Genomic DNA, 17,910 nt, shown 5'->3' on the forward strand with positions numbered 1-17,910 from the left:
CACCCCGCACTTCTGCCTCTCAACATTAACGTGAGCTGACAATGGTAGAGGCCTGGGCTCACGTGACTTTAATCAGCACTGCCCTAAGCCATCAGAATCACATTAATTATTTCAGGGCTTTCTTTTTGGATGAACAGAGAACTCGTATTAAAAGCAGGACCCTTCTGCCCAGCCCCTTCATAAACCTCCTGCCCAGGTTGGCAGCGAGGTGGGCTGCACCCCGCTGCAGTTTTTGGCACCCATCGGGGACTGCCGGTGAAGTTTCGCACCGTCTTACAACATGGCAAAGACCTCACTCGCTCTGCTTCCCCAAAGCTACTGGGAGATAAATCTCTTTTCCCCCCTCCCTCTCAACAGATAACTGTTAACTTTCAGGCTTTAAGTATTGAATTTCCTTTAAAAATAAAACACTTTGTTGTTGTTGCATAGTACATTAATTTCTTCCACAATATCATGCACAGAGCTTTAACGATACTTCAGATCACGGCTTCCATGCTATTAGCTAACATGTCATCCAGGTAACAGCTTTACATGGAAACAGGATCAAGAAGGGACAAGAAAATACTGTTCCGTTGTTTGGGGTTTTTTAAATATGGAATCTCACACCTGCAGCACAATCCTGCCCAGTATGAAAATGCCTCCAGAGCAAGCACTCGGACAGCTAACGGTATTAACTCTGTACAGCTAACTGTATTCCCCGGGAACTGTAATCATGCTCCGTTCATGCTTTGTCTCTCTCAACAAGGTGCATGCTTTCCCATTCTCTTAATAATTCAGCCGAGGGTACTCGAGAAAACTCAGGGAGTAAATGGAAAAGCTTGGTGCCTATGAGCACCCGACAGGAATTGATATCTGGCAAGAAGGTGGAGCCTCCCATCTTTCCAAAAGGAAACAATAGCTTTTTTTTTTTGGTAAGTTAAACGACAGAGAAGCTCATCTGTCAGGGAAGAGGATCTGTAAACTTGAGGCTTTATTTGCAAACAAGTCCCCCTTCCGTACTGCATTCCTCTTTCATCTCCCCATGCAGCAGGAGCTGTGCAAGGTAATCATGGTTGCAACAGAAAGACAACTTAAAACAATCAAGACCCACAAAGAAAACAAACCGAACTCATGCCTTTCTCCTTCAAAGCAGACAAACAGACAAAAATAGTAGCTGAAAAGTGCTTACCGACTTTGGGCTCTTCTTTGGGACCGGCAGTCCTGAAAAATGGCAACAAGGGAAAAATAAACATTAGCATCTAAACGTTACCTTCCCTTAAAGAAAAATCCTTAGGTGTATCATCCGAATGTAGCCATCTGCAGAGTTATGTCAGCTTTCGCTCTCGCATCGGAGTTACCAGTCTGTTCATATCGAATCAAAGCACAGGGAGAGGGAGAGCGAGCGAGAGACGGGAGCGGGGGGAGAGCTCTATCTGCATTAGCTATGCTGACTTGTGCTGCAGCAGCCGGGAGGCTGGGAGAGAAACCCACAGCCCTCAGCGGCTGCCGAAACCCAGCGCTCGGGCAGAATCTCAAATGCTCCCCTGGATTACGGGAGACTTAGCTTACAATTAAGCCGAGGCTATTTCCTTTTGACGTGATCGGCTCAGCGATTTTATCAGACCAATCGCGGCGGCGCAGGGGAAACAGGTTGATTTTTTAAAAAGTATTTCTCTAGAAATCGATTTTTGAAAGGAAAACGTGCGTCGGCTTGAGCCGGGAGGCACAGGCTGGGCAAAGGAAAACAAAAGCATGCGGAGGAATAAGCTTTTATCCCTAAAAACGTGAATGTTACTGAGAAAACACGCGTTTTCCTTCCTGTCCACCGTAAGTGTAAATCATTGAAGCCAGAGATTTTATCTGTTAGTTACAATTTCAGAGAGCTGAGGCTTGAAAACAGCACTGCAAATGTCCTGACCCTTGGGGGGGATGCTAGGGAGCGTGGAGAAGGGGGGCTTACACAGGTTGCAGTCAATGCAAAGGAAGAAACAACTGGGAGGGCACAAGAGAAGGTTTTTTCAAGGACAACTTTGCATTTTGGAGCAGCCTCTTACTCGCTCTGTGATGAGCAAGACAACCCAAGTGGGATTTCTATCGACTACTTCTGCATATAGCTCAATTCCCAGCAGCAAAGGAGACACTTGGCCGAGGGATTTACCTACAACGCAGGAAAAACTCTTTCCTGGGCATTTTGCAAATCACCTTCCTTTTCCTCCACTGCTGGAGGACAGGGAACTCTCCATTTTTTGCTCTGTGTGGCACTCCAGGAAACAAACATAAACCAAAAGAGAAGATTACACTCCACATTAAGTGCTCAGTAATTCAGATGTTTGAAATCTGCTTTTGTCTTTAGGATGTGATTTATGTGGCATTTATGCCGCATTATGTTTTCTACTTTATGCATTTCGTTCATGCTAAAACCCATGCCCTCGTCCAACTTTTACACAGAGAATAAAATAAGTGATGCAAGTGCATTACAAATCTCTCCAGGAAGAAGCTCATTTTAAGGTAATTTGGGAGATGTTAGTTCTGAATAGGGAAGATGCACAATTAAAAATGATGAACGGAGCTCACTTCGCTGCCTGCTCACAGACTGGGATGCAAACTGTAATGAGTATTTTAAACGAAATATTTTCAGCTTTTGAGGAATATCTGTGCTCTGCATGTCACTGATGCATTCCCAGCCAATAGCTGATACCCCTCCAGGCACTGATTGATCAAGGGACAATGAAACATCAAAACTGTTTGAACTAAACAATCAGGACCACAGCTTCATTTCTGCTGGCAGTGACTGTGTTTGTGTAACACGCTTAAAGAAGAAAGCACTAATAATGTTCATGGCAAGTCACATTTTTAACAGGCATCATTTATCACAGAGATAAACACACAGATAGAGATTCTCCCTCTCTCTCTCTCCCCTTCCACATGCATGCACACACGTTTACTCTCCCTTTCCAAGAAATGCTCTTTCCTATTAAATCATTAGGTAGAACAGATCCCCATGCACGCACGCACCCTTAACAGACCAACATGAGCCAGAAAAGGTATTACAGCGATTTAAACGTTCCCTGCAAAAAATAAAGCGGAGATGCAGCTGGGCTGTTGGTTCAAATTGTACCAGAATTCAGTTTATTGCATCACAAGCATTAAATGTTAAAATTTACTAAGTATGAACTACTGAACAAACCTTTCCTTCAAAGTTCGGTATTTATTTTGGCTGTTACAATCCAAAAGAGATGGAAAACTGTTGAAAAATAATGGAAAACACATCAAGGACATTGTTTGGCGGCTCCTTCAGAGGCTGATGAATCTTACAGTGTCACTGCTCTGTGCCAGGCTTTGCTGCAGAACAAGCAGTAATCGACTTTTTACCAAAATAAGTGACTGCAGAACACGTTAACAAATGTTGGTAGTTTTTCACGGGACAAGCTTATAGTCAGGGGAATAACCTGCCTGTACATTTTCCTATAAAAATGTTATTTATTCACCTAATTAGGGTCTCATTTTAAAACCCCAGTTTTTGACGCAACAGGCCAAATGAGCTAATGATAGGTATCCTATGTAGTTTTCATGCTCAGATGATGGAATGGATACAGTAATTAACAACGATGAACACAAAGCGCTTGGATAACCCCCAACTCCTGGGAGCATCACTAGCAAGAAAATGCGGAGCTTCATCAAAAAGCTTCTGGCAAAAACAATTGCCCACGCCTATGAGTTTGGGATGGTGACAACTATAAACTACAACGTTCACCTTTTGATTACATCAACCATGTCCCATCACTGCTCAGGCCACTGCTCATGCCGTGCCTTGCGTGGTACGCTCATCCTCCCAGCTGCCCCGTTCTCTCCCGAAGCCTCACTGCAAGTTTTTCAGAGGTAAATAGGCCAAGCATGGACTTAACACCAAGTTTGCATCTCCTCGGCATTGTCCAATTTTTTAGTGGTTGGAGTAATGGCTTTCACATCCCTGACTAAGAGAAGCCAAAAGGCTACTCCGCTGCTCTGCCCTCAAATCTGATAATGGAATAGTAATAGTCTATATCGACACTGTTAGCAATATAATTCCTCTGTGATTTAATGCCTATGGACATCTCTCACTAGTACTTGAAATGCATCTTCTAATTTTGGGGAGTTTTGGAGATGCAGATTAGGGACGGTGGAAGAGTCATGCAACCGAATGGGGCTGCTGTCATCACAGAGTTAACAGGGTTCTAAAACAAACGAGCACATCTGGTAAACAATGTCAATATGACCTAAAACCCCTTGAATGGGCTCATTGTAGCTACTTACTAAATATGCCTGGAATTAAATTAATTAGAAAGCACAAATTACTCCCCTCTAAATAACAATGTAATAAAGCAACTGCTTAATGAAAAATATCAGTGATCAGTGAGCAATCCGCAAGCACAAAAAAAGGGACTGTAATCAAACTAAATTCACAGACTCGTCAGCAAGGCAAGAAAGGCTTCATACAAGGTTAGTCAAAAATGAGTCAGATGCAGGGATCTAAATTAAACTAATTATCACAGAGATTATTACATTTATCTTAACAAAAACCTCTCTCTTTTCTCCCCAGTACTCCCTAAAGCTCTGTGTACAGCTGGCTGCATCCATCTGCTCAACTACATTTTGTAACATAGGGGAAAAAATGCAAATCATTAAGCAAGTTTTGTACCATGACTTCAGCACTCTTAATGCCATTACCCATCAGGAGCAGTATTTCTGTTGCGTGACACTGTATTATGTTGTGAGTGATGCGGTCCATGAAGTAAGGCCACAACCCAGGTTATTTCATATTATTTGGCATGTGTTAATTTTGCAGGCTTGTGTGGTAAAACTTTTGGAGCTGGGAAGCTGTAAGTTCCCTAACCCTACCTACGATGACTTCATAGAATAACCCATGGGACAAAACTGTGACCCCAAGTGTTGCTGTTTCTAACATGCAGTGGTCCTCAATTTTTACAGGAACATTTTCTCAAATCTTTTGTCTTTATGGAACCAAAGTAACATGGGAAGACCATGACACATGGTAAATTCTGTTTTGCTGAGCATATACAGAATGCGATGCGTGACTACAAATCCATACCATAGCCTGGACCTGACTCTGGTGTGAGCTCAGAAGGCCACAAATGCTCAAAAGTTACCTAGATGGACACCAGACACATCATGCCCTGTTCTACAGCCTTGTGCTTTAGAGACAGTGGATCAAAATGATCAAAAGTGGAATCTTAAGGAAGACCTATCTCTAGGCACCCCAGGAGTCATCCAGCCAACCCATCCAAACAGCTCGGTTATGTGAAGGCCAGTTGGCGTGAACACTTCTCCCTCCACCACAGAAAAAGAACTACATATTTCAATGGGATTTCAACTGAAGTTGGAACAATTCAGTACCAGTTTGCACAATCCACCCATAGGAAAAGGCTCTTGAAATTGCTAAGAGCCAGTCTAGAAGCCAGATGTATCATCTTATTTATTGCGTATGACGTCTGTGGCTACTGCTCAACATTTTTCAGTTTTGGGGTGCTTTTGCACATGAAAGGAAAGAACAGCTGTGTCTAGATCTTTACTTCTCATGATTGTTTAACATTTCCAATCAGGACACCCTGTGGACTATCCATGTCCAACAGCAAAAAAAGCCATAGTGAGCCTAGGTGAAAAGGTTACCCATTTGGTTTTGCCATTACATAGTCTGCAGCCCAGAATGCACAACAGCTGAAAATTAGCAGGAGCTGAATAAAAACGCAAGAAAAGAAACATTTCAGACTGTGTCACAAGGTTAACATTTACAGAGAAAATATTCCTGCCTGGAAAAAAAATAAAAGTAACAAGCTTTCTAAATAGTGCTGCTTACACTGTGCCGAATAAAAACCAAAGGCTGTATCAAAGAAAACAGACACTTCGAAAGATGAGGGGTAAAGTACTGGAGTCAGGGGGTACACAACCATGTATCTGGCATTGCACATTGATCACTGCTTTCTGTGTGAAAAACAAGCAACTCTAAATAATTGACGCTAATGGCCATTAGTGCCGCCGGGGGACAGGGGAGGGGAGGTTGGTGGTGACAAAGCAATCCCCTTGATTCTGTATAATCCATTGCCAAAGAATTTCTAATAAAGGACAAACACTATCTAAAAAAATAGATTGAACTTGATCTTTTCCAGACTGGAGAAAGAACAAGAAAACATACCAGAGTAATTTGCAGCAAGAGAGGCAAGCCTGCACACAGCCATAAGGAGCACCATCAAGAGGAAAACCCTTACCTTGTCCCTGCCCAACTTTTCTGCTCATCATCGTGATTTGCATAACAAGAGTGCCACTGCACTAGCAAAAAAATTAGCTATGCAATACAAGCTTTGAGCGAGAGAATAATTTACACTGCAGAAATATAGCCCTGCCATAAATCAAGTTTGGTAACCACCAAATACAGTGAAAAATGCCACGTTTCTAATGCTAACGTTCAATGTTAATGTTAAGAAAGCAATGTTGTCAAGAGACCATCTCGGGCACTATTAACCCACTGGCACTGGCAAAAAACATAATGAGGCATAGTATATTATCACCATTACAAGAATTTCAGTTCTAGGTGCTCTAAAGATGTTAAATTGTTTTAGCCTCAATTACTCATTCTTGGTCAGGATGCTAAAGAATTCCTCGTAATTGAAGTCTCAGTCACATTTTCAGCATCTCAAACCAGAACTGATTTTAGAAGTGATAAAGAAGATATAGGCTAATAAAATCTATCTAATTTCTACAAAAATATAAATTTAACTATGTAGTAAGATACAGATGGTAATGCCAAGACAGTAAGATAATAAAGAGGTTGAGAATTAGTGTGACAATTACCCATCTAACCTATGGTTGAAAGCATGTCAACAGTTCTAATATTTTTATTTTGAAGCTCATTAAATGAAGAGTTTTTCCTAAAGCTCGAGCTGTTGGAGTCATATGCCATGTTGGTTTTGGCTGGGATAGAGTTAATTTTCTTCACAGTAGCTAGTATGGGGCTCTGTTTTGGATTTATGCTGAAAACAGTGTTGATAACACGGGGATGCTTTCGTTACTGCTGAGCAGTGCTGACACAGAGTCAAGGCCTTTTCTGCTCCTCACCCCACCCCACCAGTGAGCAGGCTGGGGGGGCACAAGGAGTTGGGAGGGGACACAGCCGGGACAGCTGACCCCAACTGACCCAAGGGATATCCCACACCATATGGCGTCATGCCCAGCATATAAAGCTGGGGGAAGAAGAAGGAAGGGGGGGACATTCAGCGTGATGGTGTTTGTCTTCCCAAGTCACCGTTACGTGTGATGGAGCTCTGCTTTCCTGGGGATGGCTGAGCACCTGCCTGCCCATGGGAAGGAGTGAATGAATTCCTTGTTTTGCTTTGCTTGTGTGCGCAGCTTTTGCTTTATCTATTAAACTGTCTTTATCTCAACCCACGAGTTTTCTCACTTTCACCCTTCCGATTCTCTCCCCCATCCCACCGGGGGGGAGTGAGCGAGCGGCTGGGTGGGGCTTAGCTGCCGGCTGGGGTTAAACCAGAGATGAAAATCTCTGTTAATATTTAAACAAATATGTATATAGACATTACATTTCTGAAACCTCACGAATTTGAGAAGGTAAACACTGGAACTGGAAAGTAATTAGAACCGCCCCCATGATCTTTTTACATAGATGTGTGTGTGTACACACATACATATATTTTTCATATACATAAGCATACATGTGTGGATATGCATGAAGGTGCCTACCCTCTTCCACAAGCCCACAAAATCCATGACTTGCAAGCTTTATTTCTAGAGCACATCTCACAGTTTTTTGGGCGTGCTGCAATTTTGAAGATGTCCAGTCCCAAACCCCCTCTCCTCAGCTGGCTGTCCTGTGGCATGGCCATGTGGGTACCGAAGGGCAGCAGCACCTCAAGGCCAATCTCATGGGCCACTCCAAGCTCAGCACGGAGGACACTGGTAGAGGAGAAACCATATTTTGCTATTGTCACATCTGTATTTATCCTGCTCCTGCTCAGTGAGGGTGTTTGTCTTCAGACTTATCGCAGCACTGTTACAAGGTGTAAATCCACACGCTCATACCTGTGTGGCTTATGGCAGATTCTTGTATCTCATATTTGGAGAGCAGCCTGCACAAAGGGGACGCCTACAAATAGGGCCCTCTTGGCATCAGTTTGATGTCAGATTAATGCTATTAATAATTAACATCCCTTAATAATAAGCTAATATTTGTGGAATGCTTAGCCGGATTCAGACCTGGGGGGTGCACATGCACACATGGCACACTAAGAGAGAAAAACTTTACTAGAGGACAATGGTTTTGCAGATGTTTTCACAAAACATAACTTTATTAGATTTAAAATACAGTTTTCTATTAAAATAAATCGTTAACTCAATATACTTCCAAGTATGTAACTGTACATCTCAGAAACCAACCCTTAAGGATAAGGATGGAGTCAAAACTTCTGGGGACTGATATTTACCTGCCACATCCCTACCAACATCACCTTCATGTACCCCCAGCCACAGGGCCCTGACCTGCCCCAGCATCCTCAGCCAGCTGTGTCATCTCCCTGAAGCTCAGCCTCCTCCACCAAATCTGTCTGGTCTACAAGCCCTGCCAACTTCTCAAGTCCAACTCATGGTACATTGCAGGTCTTCTGGCACAAAAGACACAGCTTTAACAGGGTCTTAAAGCTGGTATAGTCCTAATTACTATCGCCATCACAAAAATAAGTCCATCTGACCAAGGAAAAAAAAACACATGAAAATGAATAACTAAAATCCCAATGCAGAATGGGGGGGAAAAAATGAAATTCAGAATAGAGAGACTTAGAGACATGAGGATAGATATTTAAAAACAATCTGTCTCAAAACAAAATCATTGACTAGTCCATTACAAAGCCATCCTTCTTCCTCAGTTTTGCCCACCTGCTATTGCTTTTAATGACTCTCCAAATGTATTTAATTACAGTGATAAACAAAGACCTTTCTTTGATTTCTGATACCTCATTAATTCTGTTATGACTGGTTATTATAATGCCAAATCAGGGGAGCAGCCACAGCACCTACCTGCAACGTGGCTGATAAAAACTTGTTATTTACAAGTACATGCACACCAAAATGCCACACAGGCGGTATGGAAGGGTAGGAGGAAAAACTGGGTGGAATAAAACACTCCTTGCTGCACAGCTCCAAGTCTGCTCCATTTCCTGCTGTGCAAATCCCGATGAAGACGTGGGAGGCACATCTCTAGCTAAATCTGCCTTATCTAATGCATAGTATTAGGTTCTGCTGTGCCACCTTGTGTTACATCACATCACATTTGATATGAAACAACGCTGTGTGGGTTTGAGTTGCTCCACTTATACCACTTCAGCATTTAATACCAAAACCACATCAAAACATAAGGGGGAAAAAAGCGCCAACTTTCAAAACCTCAAGCTGGGGAGAAAAAAAAAGCCTTTAGGAAGAATTTCAGAGCTCTCATCTTTCATTTGCTAAGCAACCGCCTGTTTTGTTCTCATCTAAGAGCCTACTGCTTTCTCCAAGATAAGGCGGTTCATGCAATAAAACATCCTGATGGGAAGATTTCAGACATTTTTTTCTTCCAGCATTCAGCAAATGCTTTGGTTTTCTTACTGATTTTAAAGCAGATCTAGATTCCCTGCCACAGAAAGGCAGCCGTGTGCATAACGTGCACACCACCACTATTGTGCTGTCAGCATGCGAGATTACACAAAACTGACATTATTTCTTTATTCCAAATACGTTGACTGTTCACCTCCTTAATAATTAAAGTACCGGTTTCCTCCTGGCCTTAAAGCACGCTTCGTGAAATATCTCAAAACTTTAGGAAATTATCTCAGCCCTTGAAATTAATGCAAAATGTGTAACAAAATGCCAAGCAATGAATCAGCAACTGTTCTATCCTATTTTACCCTTCCAAGCGACTCTGGAGCTCAGATGACACATATATCTGGGGGACACAACCCATAGCATAGATAGGCCATGCTGTCCCAAAAGTGCAGGGCAACTGATGTAAAACTAATGCTGACCCAAAAAGCAGATTTCACAGGCATCTCTCCATTTGTTTACTCATTTCTCATTTCTAGAAGAGAATCAGTGCAAATGGAGTTAACGAAGGGTAGCTGAGGGGAAAACACTTGTGCCTCAAATGACTAACAGATTAGTGTCAGCACTTTGCATGTGTCACACCAGCAAGAGCTGGAAATTCTGCAGGCAATTAAAATGTCCACATACCAGCGATGTCGATCCTTCTTTATTATCAGAACTGTAATATTATAAAGCTGTTGTTTTTGGAATCAAGTGCTCATATGACAACGTGCTTTGTTTGGAGTTTCTTAGTCTCCCAGGGTTTAGAAAAGACAATTGGATATGAATACTAGAGGCTTGACATAAAAAGACAGAAAGAACTCCGATGTGGTATTTTTATATCTGGAATTTTGGGAGCTTAACGTAGGATTTTTAAGCGCTTGGGCTTTTTGAGGTTGATATTTGAATTTCACTTACTATTTCAACTGGATGCCTTGCATTGAGAAACTCCAGCACGACCTGGTAATGCTAATTAATTAGTTCCCACAAATGCACTATTTGTATGAACATTAGTAACACACATCAAACTATTTGGTGTCTGAACAAGCTACCGACAATTACCCTTTGTGGCTGCAGGCATTTGTAGGCATCCAAACCCTTGGTGAAACCCTGCTGCCTCCTGGAGTCTAATGGGAGCCTTGCCATGAACTTCAGCATCACCAAAATTTCCCCCTTCGTGTTTTTGGTAAGCAGAGTTATCCCAAACCTTGCAAATTCAGATCATGAAAAACAAATGGCTAATGTCACTAAGATTAACACCTGTAAAGCACTCTGAAGGAGAAAAACACTGCGTAATCCCAAAATACTACATTATTTATAAGACGACCTGATTTTAAATGTTAAGTTCGGCTTATTTTTATCACAAAGAGAAAACAAGTTCCTGCTAGCTTGCTTTACAAAACCAATTACCAGTGATCAGTGTATGGTGCTGCATAACAATACACAGCGTTGCCCCAAAAAGGCGTATCTAACACTCCGGAGCTGTTTAGAGGAAAATTAACTTGCACAGTGGATTGAAATACATGCACATAAGCAATTCTAATAAGGGGTATGAACTTCAAACTTCTTATTAAAAATATCAAAATGTGTAACATTTCCTTTATTTCATCTTTTCCTGACTTCAACTGATTTTTGTGTCTGCTCCTTGATATACTAGTCCCTAATCAGAATAAGGCTGTAAGAGAATAGTAAATGTGACATCAAACTTGCTTTAAACGCGCTTTAAAGTCTCATCAGCTTTTTTTGGCCTTGTTAGAATATCATTCCACTTAACAGAGAGAAGAGAATAACAAAGAGTGACTTGGTGGTTTGGGAAAAAAAGATGCAGCTACTCCCAACTAAAGGTTCCCCCAGACCTGCTCCTTCCCTGCACATAAGTCATAAGTTTTAGCAACGTATTTTTACTAGGATTGTCTATTTTCAGAAAATGGGAAAGTAACATTGCAAAACATTTTAAAAACATTTCGTTTCATTTCTAATGCAGTATGTAGACCAACTTACAAACTTTACTAATCTGATTCCCTTCTTCCCAGGCAAATCTCTTCAAAGGAAATAGCAACAAAACTAAACAAGAGGAAACAATTGAAGACAGATTTTTAAATGCCAAATGAGATTCCCAGTTTAATCAGGAAATCCGTAACTCTGGAATTACAAAGTAATAACCCTGGAATACAAAGTAATGAACTTGAAAAATAAATCTTGGCATTATACATGGAAATATATTTCTTTAAGCATACTATGATTCTGATTTTTTAAATATAATTTACTAATTAGTGAGGGGTGCCTATGAGCTATCAAAAATGTCCCCCCACCTGTTATTTCTGGATGGTATTATCTGTACTACAATATCAGGTATTTTTCAGTGTACAGCTCAAAATAACCTATACTGAGTGACAAATTGCTTAGAGATTCAACAAACAGGTTTGATGCGAGATACCTGAGTAGAAGGTACTGGGAGCTTTGGTAGCTGGTGGTGGTTGACAGAAGGTAAGGCAAGGAAAAAAGAGGTTACTTGAAATGGCATTTTCAAAAAATGTAGAGGTCAGTTGAGCACACCAGATGGTAGAGAGGAATTAGATCTGCTACTGCTCCGGGTGAAGGAAGAAGCTGCCACAACATGGTGGGCTGGGGAGTAGAGCAAGAAAACCAACCGTAAAGGTGGCATGCACGATGATCGGTACTGGCAGCTCTGTGCTCAGCGAGATAGGGTTCAGGGGGGTTCCTACGGATCCAAACACGGGACAAAGACCTCAGTATAATGCTCTGCTCCCTCTGCATTAGGAACTGAAAACACTGCTGGAAATGGTGAACTTTTCTTCCCCTTCCAGAAGCTTTGGCACAGGCAAACATGCTCTGTGGTAACCGTCAGATGATTCCCAGGTTGTGATTTTTGTCCTAAATGCAGTTTGGACTCACTTTTTTTCCTAATTCAGCAGCTGCTAAGACAGTTTGAAATTTTCTGGCAGCTAGATGCCTAAGTGGCATGACTTTCAACTCGCTCTTCACTGCAAGCCTAAAGGGCAAACAGAAGTGAGTGGCTTGTTCAAAAGAGTTCAAGTCTGCACTGAATAGCTGATTGCAGCTCTAATTACCACGGTTTTACATCATTAGGGATAGCAACTGAAAAGGAGCTCTAATTCCAACACTGTGAGATACTGCTTTTTTTTTTGTTCGGCTCTTACCACTAAATGATCCATTTCCAACACTTCTGGTAAGGACAGGAAGGGAAAATTTCATTTCCATGGCGGGAGAGGATCTCAATAAACAAGTACAAAGACAGTATTTTTGCTTATAAAATTCAGACTGATAGGTGTTTGTGGTGGGGCAGAAAGGATGGAGTAGTGAAGAGACGTCCTTTGAAACCTGCAGCAGTAGCGGATTTCACTCAGCTCAGATATTTAATGCTCAATGCCACTGTTCATTTATGCCTGAGCATTGTATTTTGACACTCTAGATCTGAAAGAGCAATCTGTTTTCAATTGTACTGTTATAATGTGCTTGCAATTATAAGTTGTTACAATATATTGTTTATAAAGTTTTCCCACTGTGTCTAAAGGATCTTGTGACTCTCTCTACCCTGACTGCGGGGAGCCTGAAGCTGCAGCAAGCAGCGTAAAGAAAAAGACACGTATCTTTATATTACTATGCGATGTTTCAACGGCATGAACACAAGATAAATAGAGAGAGAAAAAAGATGTCCTTCTATTTTAGGCTACAGAAAGAGCCTTCATGTCCAGGGCAGTTGACTCTAGCACGCACCTTCAGCACAGGAATGAGGAGTTAACTCCTCTCTGTGGGAAGTGTCGCACCCTCACATGCCAAGAGCATCACCAGAACAGCAAGGGAAGGTCCATCTAGCTAAGGAGACTTAATAGGTTTATTGCTTTAGAGCTTTGTAACTTTGTCCCATTGCTGCAAATCTTTGTTGTAGTTATATGTATCACAAGGACCTTCTTAAGACCACTGAGTCAAGGACCAAATGACCAGGACTATTGGCACAGACCTCTCCCCACTTCCACCTACCTCATCGCTCCCCACAAACACCTTCCATTCAATTGAACTATGAACAGGGAATTTACTGACTTTGCTTTTACAGGGAGGTAGGACTCAGGTGCCCACTGACGGGCATTTAGACAGGTAGATGTTGTACTGGTTCTTCTTCCCATAAAATACATTTAGTTTTGAAACTCCAGCATATATATCATATATTTTTCAGAAGACGGATTTCCATTCCCCAGTTTAATGTGAATTTGGCACTAGGGAAAGCTATTAGAAACTCCACTGATTTGCACATGACATGTGGGTGACACTTCACCTGCATGCTTTTACTTTGATCTGGAGCAAAGTGGGAACACATCTTCCAGGGGATTACGTAGATCAGGCTCAAGGTTTATGCTATTTTCGACCTTCCAGTGAATAAAGATGCTAGTGAGCACTAACTGTGAAAGCTTTGAAGGGAAACTCCATTCCAATCTGCATGAAAACTGCTCAGCTTAATTTTTGTAACTGAACACAAACCAACCACAATATTTCTGGATGACCTGAACTGAAGACTGACCTTAAAAAAAAATGGGGGAAAAAAGGAAAAAAATAATCCTCTTTGATCTGAGGTAATTCACAAAATACATCAATAAGACACACAAACGTTCTCACTGAAACAAATGTTAGATCTTAGTGACTCCAAAAAATACAGCACAGTAGTTTTGCAGAATACTTTGTTCTGAAACAGCCCCCCACCTGTCCCAGCATAGACAAAACTCCCAGAATAAAAGTCCCTTGGGACGCAGGGAAATTTTTCTGACAAAATGTTGCTTTTATTATGAGTAGAATCTGTGCAGAATGGAGAGGTATTTGAGAATTGCTTATTTCAGTCTATTACTGTGCATAGACAAGACTTCAATGACAAATGGATTTCAAGTGTCAAATATTATTACCTTCTTTCTTTGCTTTTTTGAGAAAAGTACTAGAACCTTTTCAGCTACAAATATTCAAAATAAAGGTGTGCCTTTTGTGGCCTTATTAACAATAATTCTTTAAAATAACTGAAATGTGTAATCACATTGTGCAGTGCGTGGACAAAAACATATACTTAATTCTGCATTTTGTAAGCAGTAGTGCTGGTTTACTTTCAGACACCCATGGTCCTGCTGGGTTATGAAGCGTCTCCTCTGCTGCTGCATGCACCGTGTCATATCCCCTTCAAATGTGCTGACTTCACCTTCAGGCAGCAAAGGCTTTAAACCTCCTCCAGTTTGACTTACAGGCTCTAATGGGTTGGCACTTTCTTCTTATTTACAGTTTAAATTACTCACAGCCGAACAACACCCAGTTGTTCTTCAGCCAAGATCTCTCTTCGGTTTAAGTATCTCTCCTACCTAATAGAGACAATAATTTTGTCCTCTCTGTCCACTCATTTTGCTAAGCAAAAGCAGCTTTTCCGATCTGGTCTCGTGTACAGCCCAATTAGCTCCTCTGAACCCTGCCTCTGCTCAGAGTTCATCCTTCCTGAACCCCTCAGGTGTTGAAGTCCAAACCATGAGATAGGCTTAGTGAATTTTACCCAGCACTATGTATAGGTCAAATAGGAAAACAACAGCAATAATACAATAAAGGCCTAGAGAGGGGAGGAGGAAGGGGAAAATAAAAAATTAAACCAGAACATAGATAAGGCAAGTTTTCTATGGGGCCTCTGGAAAGCAAAATCTCAATGACCTGACATTGTCCCTCTCTTAATGTATTTATCCCCCTGCCCCAACCTTGTACGAGTCCTGCAAATGATTTTCAGATGACACGCGAGCAGCCGAGCACACAGAGGGGGCATTTCAGCTTCATCCTTCCTGAAATCACCCTTCTGTTCCTCACTGAAAGGCAACGGCAAGACTCATCCGCTCCCATAAGCCAGTGCTTCAGCTGAATACACTTTACAGTAAATATTTTACAGGCTGCTCTCAGGGGCTGCAGGTGTGCATTTTAACAATTAAATCTCGTTGTTGGGAGTGCACCAGTAGCTTGGAGCTGGCAGAGCTTTTCCCATATATTACACATCTCTTTCTGATATTTTTCTGCCTGATTAGTAATCACTTCTGACAAATCCGTTCGACAGCTCTGAACACCAGCCTTAGCGTTGCAGGGACGCTTCGTGCAAAGCCTGACTGAATGCAAATGTTAGGCTAATGCAAGGATGCCTGACAGCATCTGAGCATTTTCTTCACTGGACACCAGAGGGAGGAGCAGGAAAGGACAACTGACAGTGAAGCTAAGGAAGAACTTCTTCAAGAGCCCTGAAGCTTATCAGACACCAGAGCCAAATACATTTCTATAATTGGACCAAAATAAATAGTGGCACCTTGTCTGGGGATGGCACTTCTGATAGAAGACTTGGCAAGGGTAACACGAGGTAAAGTTAGGGGAGAAAGGACCCAAGTGCAGCAGCGCTGAGTGCCAGGTGTGTTTTAGCCAGCTCCATCTTACAAGCTTTAAACAAACCCGACTAGTTTTGATGCTGGGGCTACTACCGCTGCCCGTATTCTGCTTGGCTTCTGTGCCACAGCTTGTGTGCCTTTCGGTCCAGCTTTCTTCTGGATGTGAAGAAAAACATGTTTCAACGATTAACCGTGGATCCAGGGCCACCACAGTTTCTGAGTCCCGTACCACGAAAGCGTGAAATTTGGAACTGCAAGTGCTCTACGATGAGATGGAAATGACAGGACCTTGAAAGGAGGGAGGCAGTTCAAGGAGATTGATATGGTATCTACCCAGGAAGGTGACAGCAAATGCTCAACATGTGGTTAGTATCTCGATTAAATAAAAAAATGAGAGATATTCAGCAAGATTACCAGGGAACTATTTACTATCTTATTAAAACTATGCTTTTATTTCCTCATCAAATCTTTTCATTATACCTTCAAGGCATACAGAGGGTTATTAAATGTCACCCACAATTCAAATAATTAATGTATGGTGTTACCAGATATATATACGCTCTCCAGGAGGATTAATAATAGCTGCTATTTTTCTTCCAACCATATTTCCTCCATAATACATATATTAATCATGAGAACACAGTGCATTTTTTTAAACCGTTCTAGTACTGAAAGTCTTTAAGGAACTCACACTTTGAAAATTGGAGAATTCTTAATATATTCTGTTCTCTATTTTTTAATTTAATATCAAAATACAAAAACAGAGTAAGCACTTGGAAAGGAAGGAGTATAAGAAAGGCAGTGCTTTCTCCAGAGCTGCTATTCATTGCAGAATCAGTGTCCTCAATTCCTTGAAATAGGTCTTTAAAAACAACAAACCAGAGTTGCAAATTCAGAAAGCAGCTTGTCCCCCGTTAAAACGGACTGGCTTTTGTTGCTAACTTACTACAATCAAAACAGTTTAGAAAAGGCATCAGAAAAGTACTTTTATATAAAACGCTCCTCCCAGGGCTGGCTGGGGGCTGCGTTCAGCACCTACTTGTCAGCTTAACTCCGTCTCTGCAGCACGCTCGTCCCTGCGAGGCACTGAGCACCAATGTGCGTGTTGTCCATAAAAACCACTGCATGGGAAAGGGAGCACAAGTGGGGCTGGGGCTTTGCCCCTCTCAGATCCCTGCTGCCAATGCCAGAGCAGAGAGAGGGAGAGCTGACCCCTCTGCTCTTGACTTTGCACTCAAGAGCTGACATAGACTTTCCCTGCGAGCTTAACACTAACTCTTCCAGTAATTTTAATCCACAGAGTAAAAGTGTGCTACGTGAGGTGGGGTGTGCTACCTCAGGTTACTTCATACTTACTATGTGCGGGGAAAGAGTTCCTGTGGATGGACTGACCCCATTGACAGGTTACCTACCATCCATGCTCCCACGTGGGCTGCAGACATACTGCCTGTAGGGTGTTTTTTGTACCTGCTGGTTGCCTCTCAGCAATGCAACCGAAAATGAGCTCAGCTCCCGATTGCGCAGCAAATAAACGTGTCCAGAAGTAACATTTCAATTGCTTACAACTTGGAGGAGTTTAAATTCCCTCCTCCGCTCCCAACTGTATCCCAGGTGTAACCCTTCCACAGTGAAAAGTCATTGGATATCTTATTTTGAACACTGCAAATTACAGAACGTTATTACCAGCCTCTTCCATCTCCCAGAACAGCTCAAGAAATGTCCATGTTCTATTTAAAATAATTAAATTTTACAAGCATGAGATCAGGGTTTGTTATGGAAGTAAAGGTGTAACTGTACTGCCCTTTTGTGCATTACCAGAAGACGGGTGTTGTGCACGTGCGCATGGGAACTACATGCACATTCCCCCCAGTGCAGCATCAAACGA

General features: G+C 41.9%; 1 protein-coding gene across 21 annotated transcripts in view; it reads right to left on the reverse strand.

Moving 5' to 3' along the window:
• MAGI1 (membrane associated guanylate kinase, WW and PDZ domain containing 1) overlaps positions 1-17,910 on the reverse strand; it is a 365,853-nt gene that overhangs the window by 38,375 nt on the left and 309,568 nt on the right. For all 21 annotated transcript variants that reach the window (XM_076346597.1, XM_076346594.1, XM_076346596.1 and 18 more), the window contains one exon: positions 1,169-1,200. In XM_076346597.1, the coding sequence (XP_076202712.1) occupies positions 1,169-1,200 (32 nt within the window). The remainder of the gene's footprint in view (positions 1-1,168; positions 1,201-17,910) is intronic.

This window comes from Aptenodytes patagonicus, chromosome 8, assembly GCF_965638725.1.
Source record: "Aptenodytes patagonicus chromosome 8, bAptPat1.pri.cur, whole genome shotgun sequence".
NCBI classification, from domain to species: domain Eukaryota; kingdom Metazoa; phylum Chordata; class Aves; order Sphenisciformes; family Spheniscidae; genus Aptenodytes; species Aptenodytes patagonicus.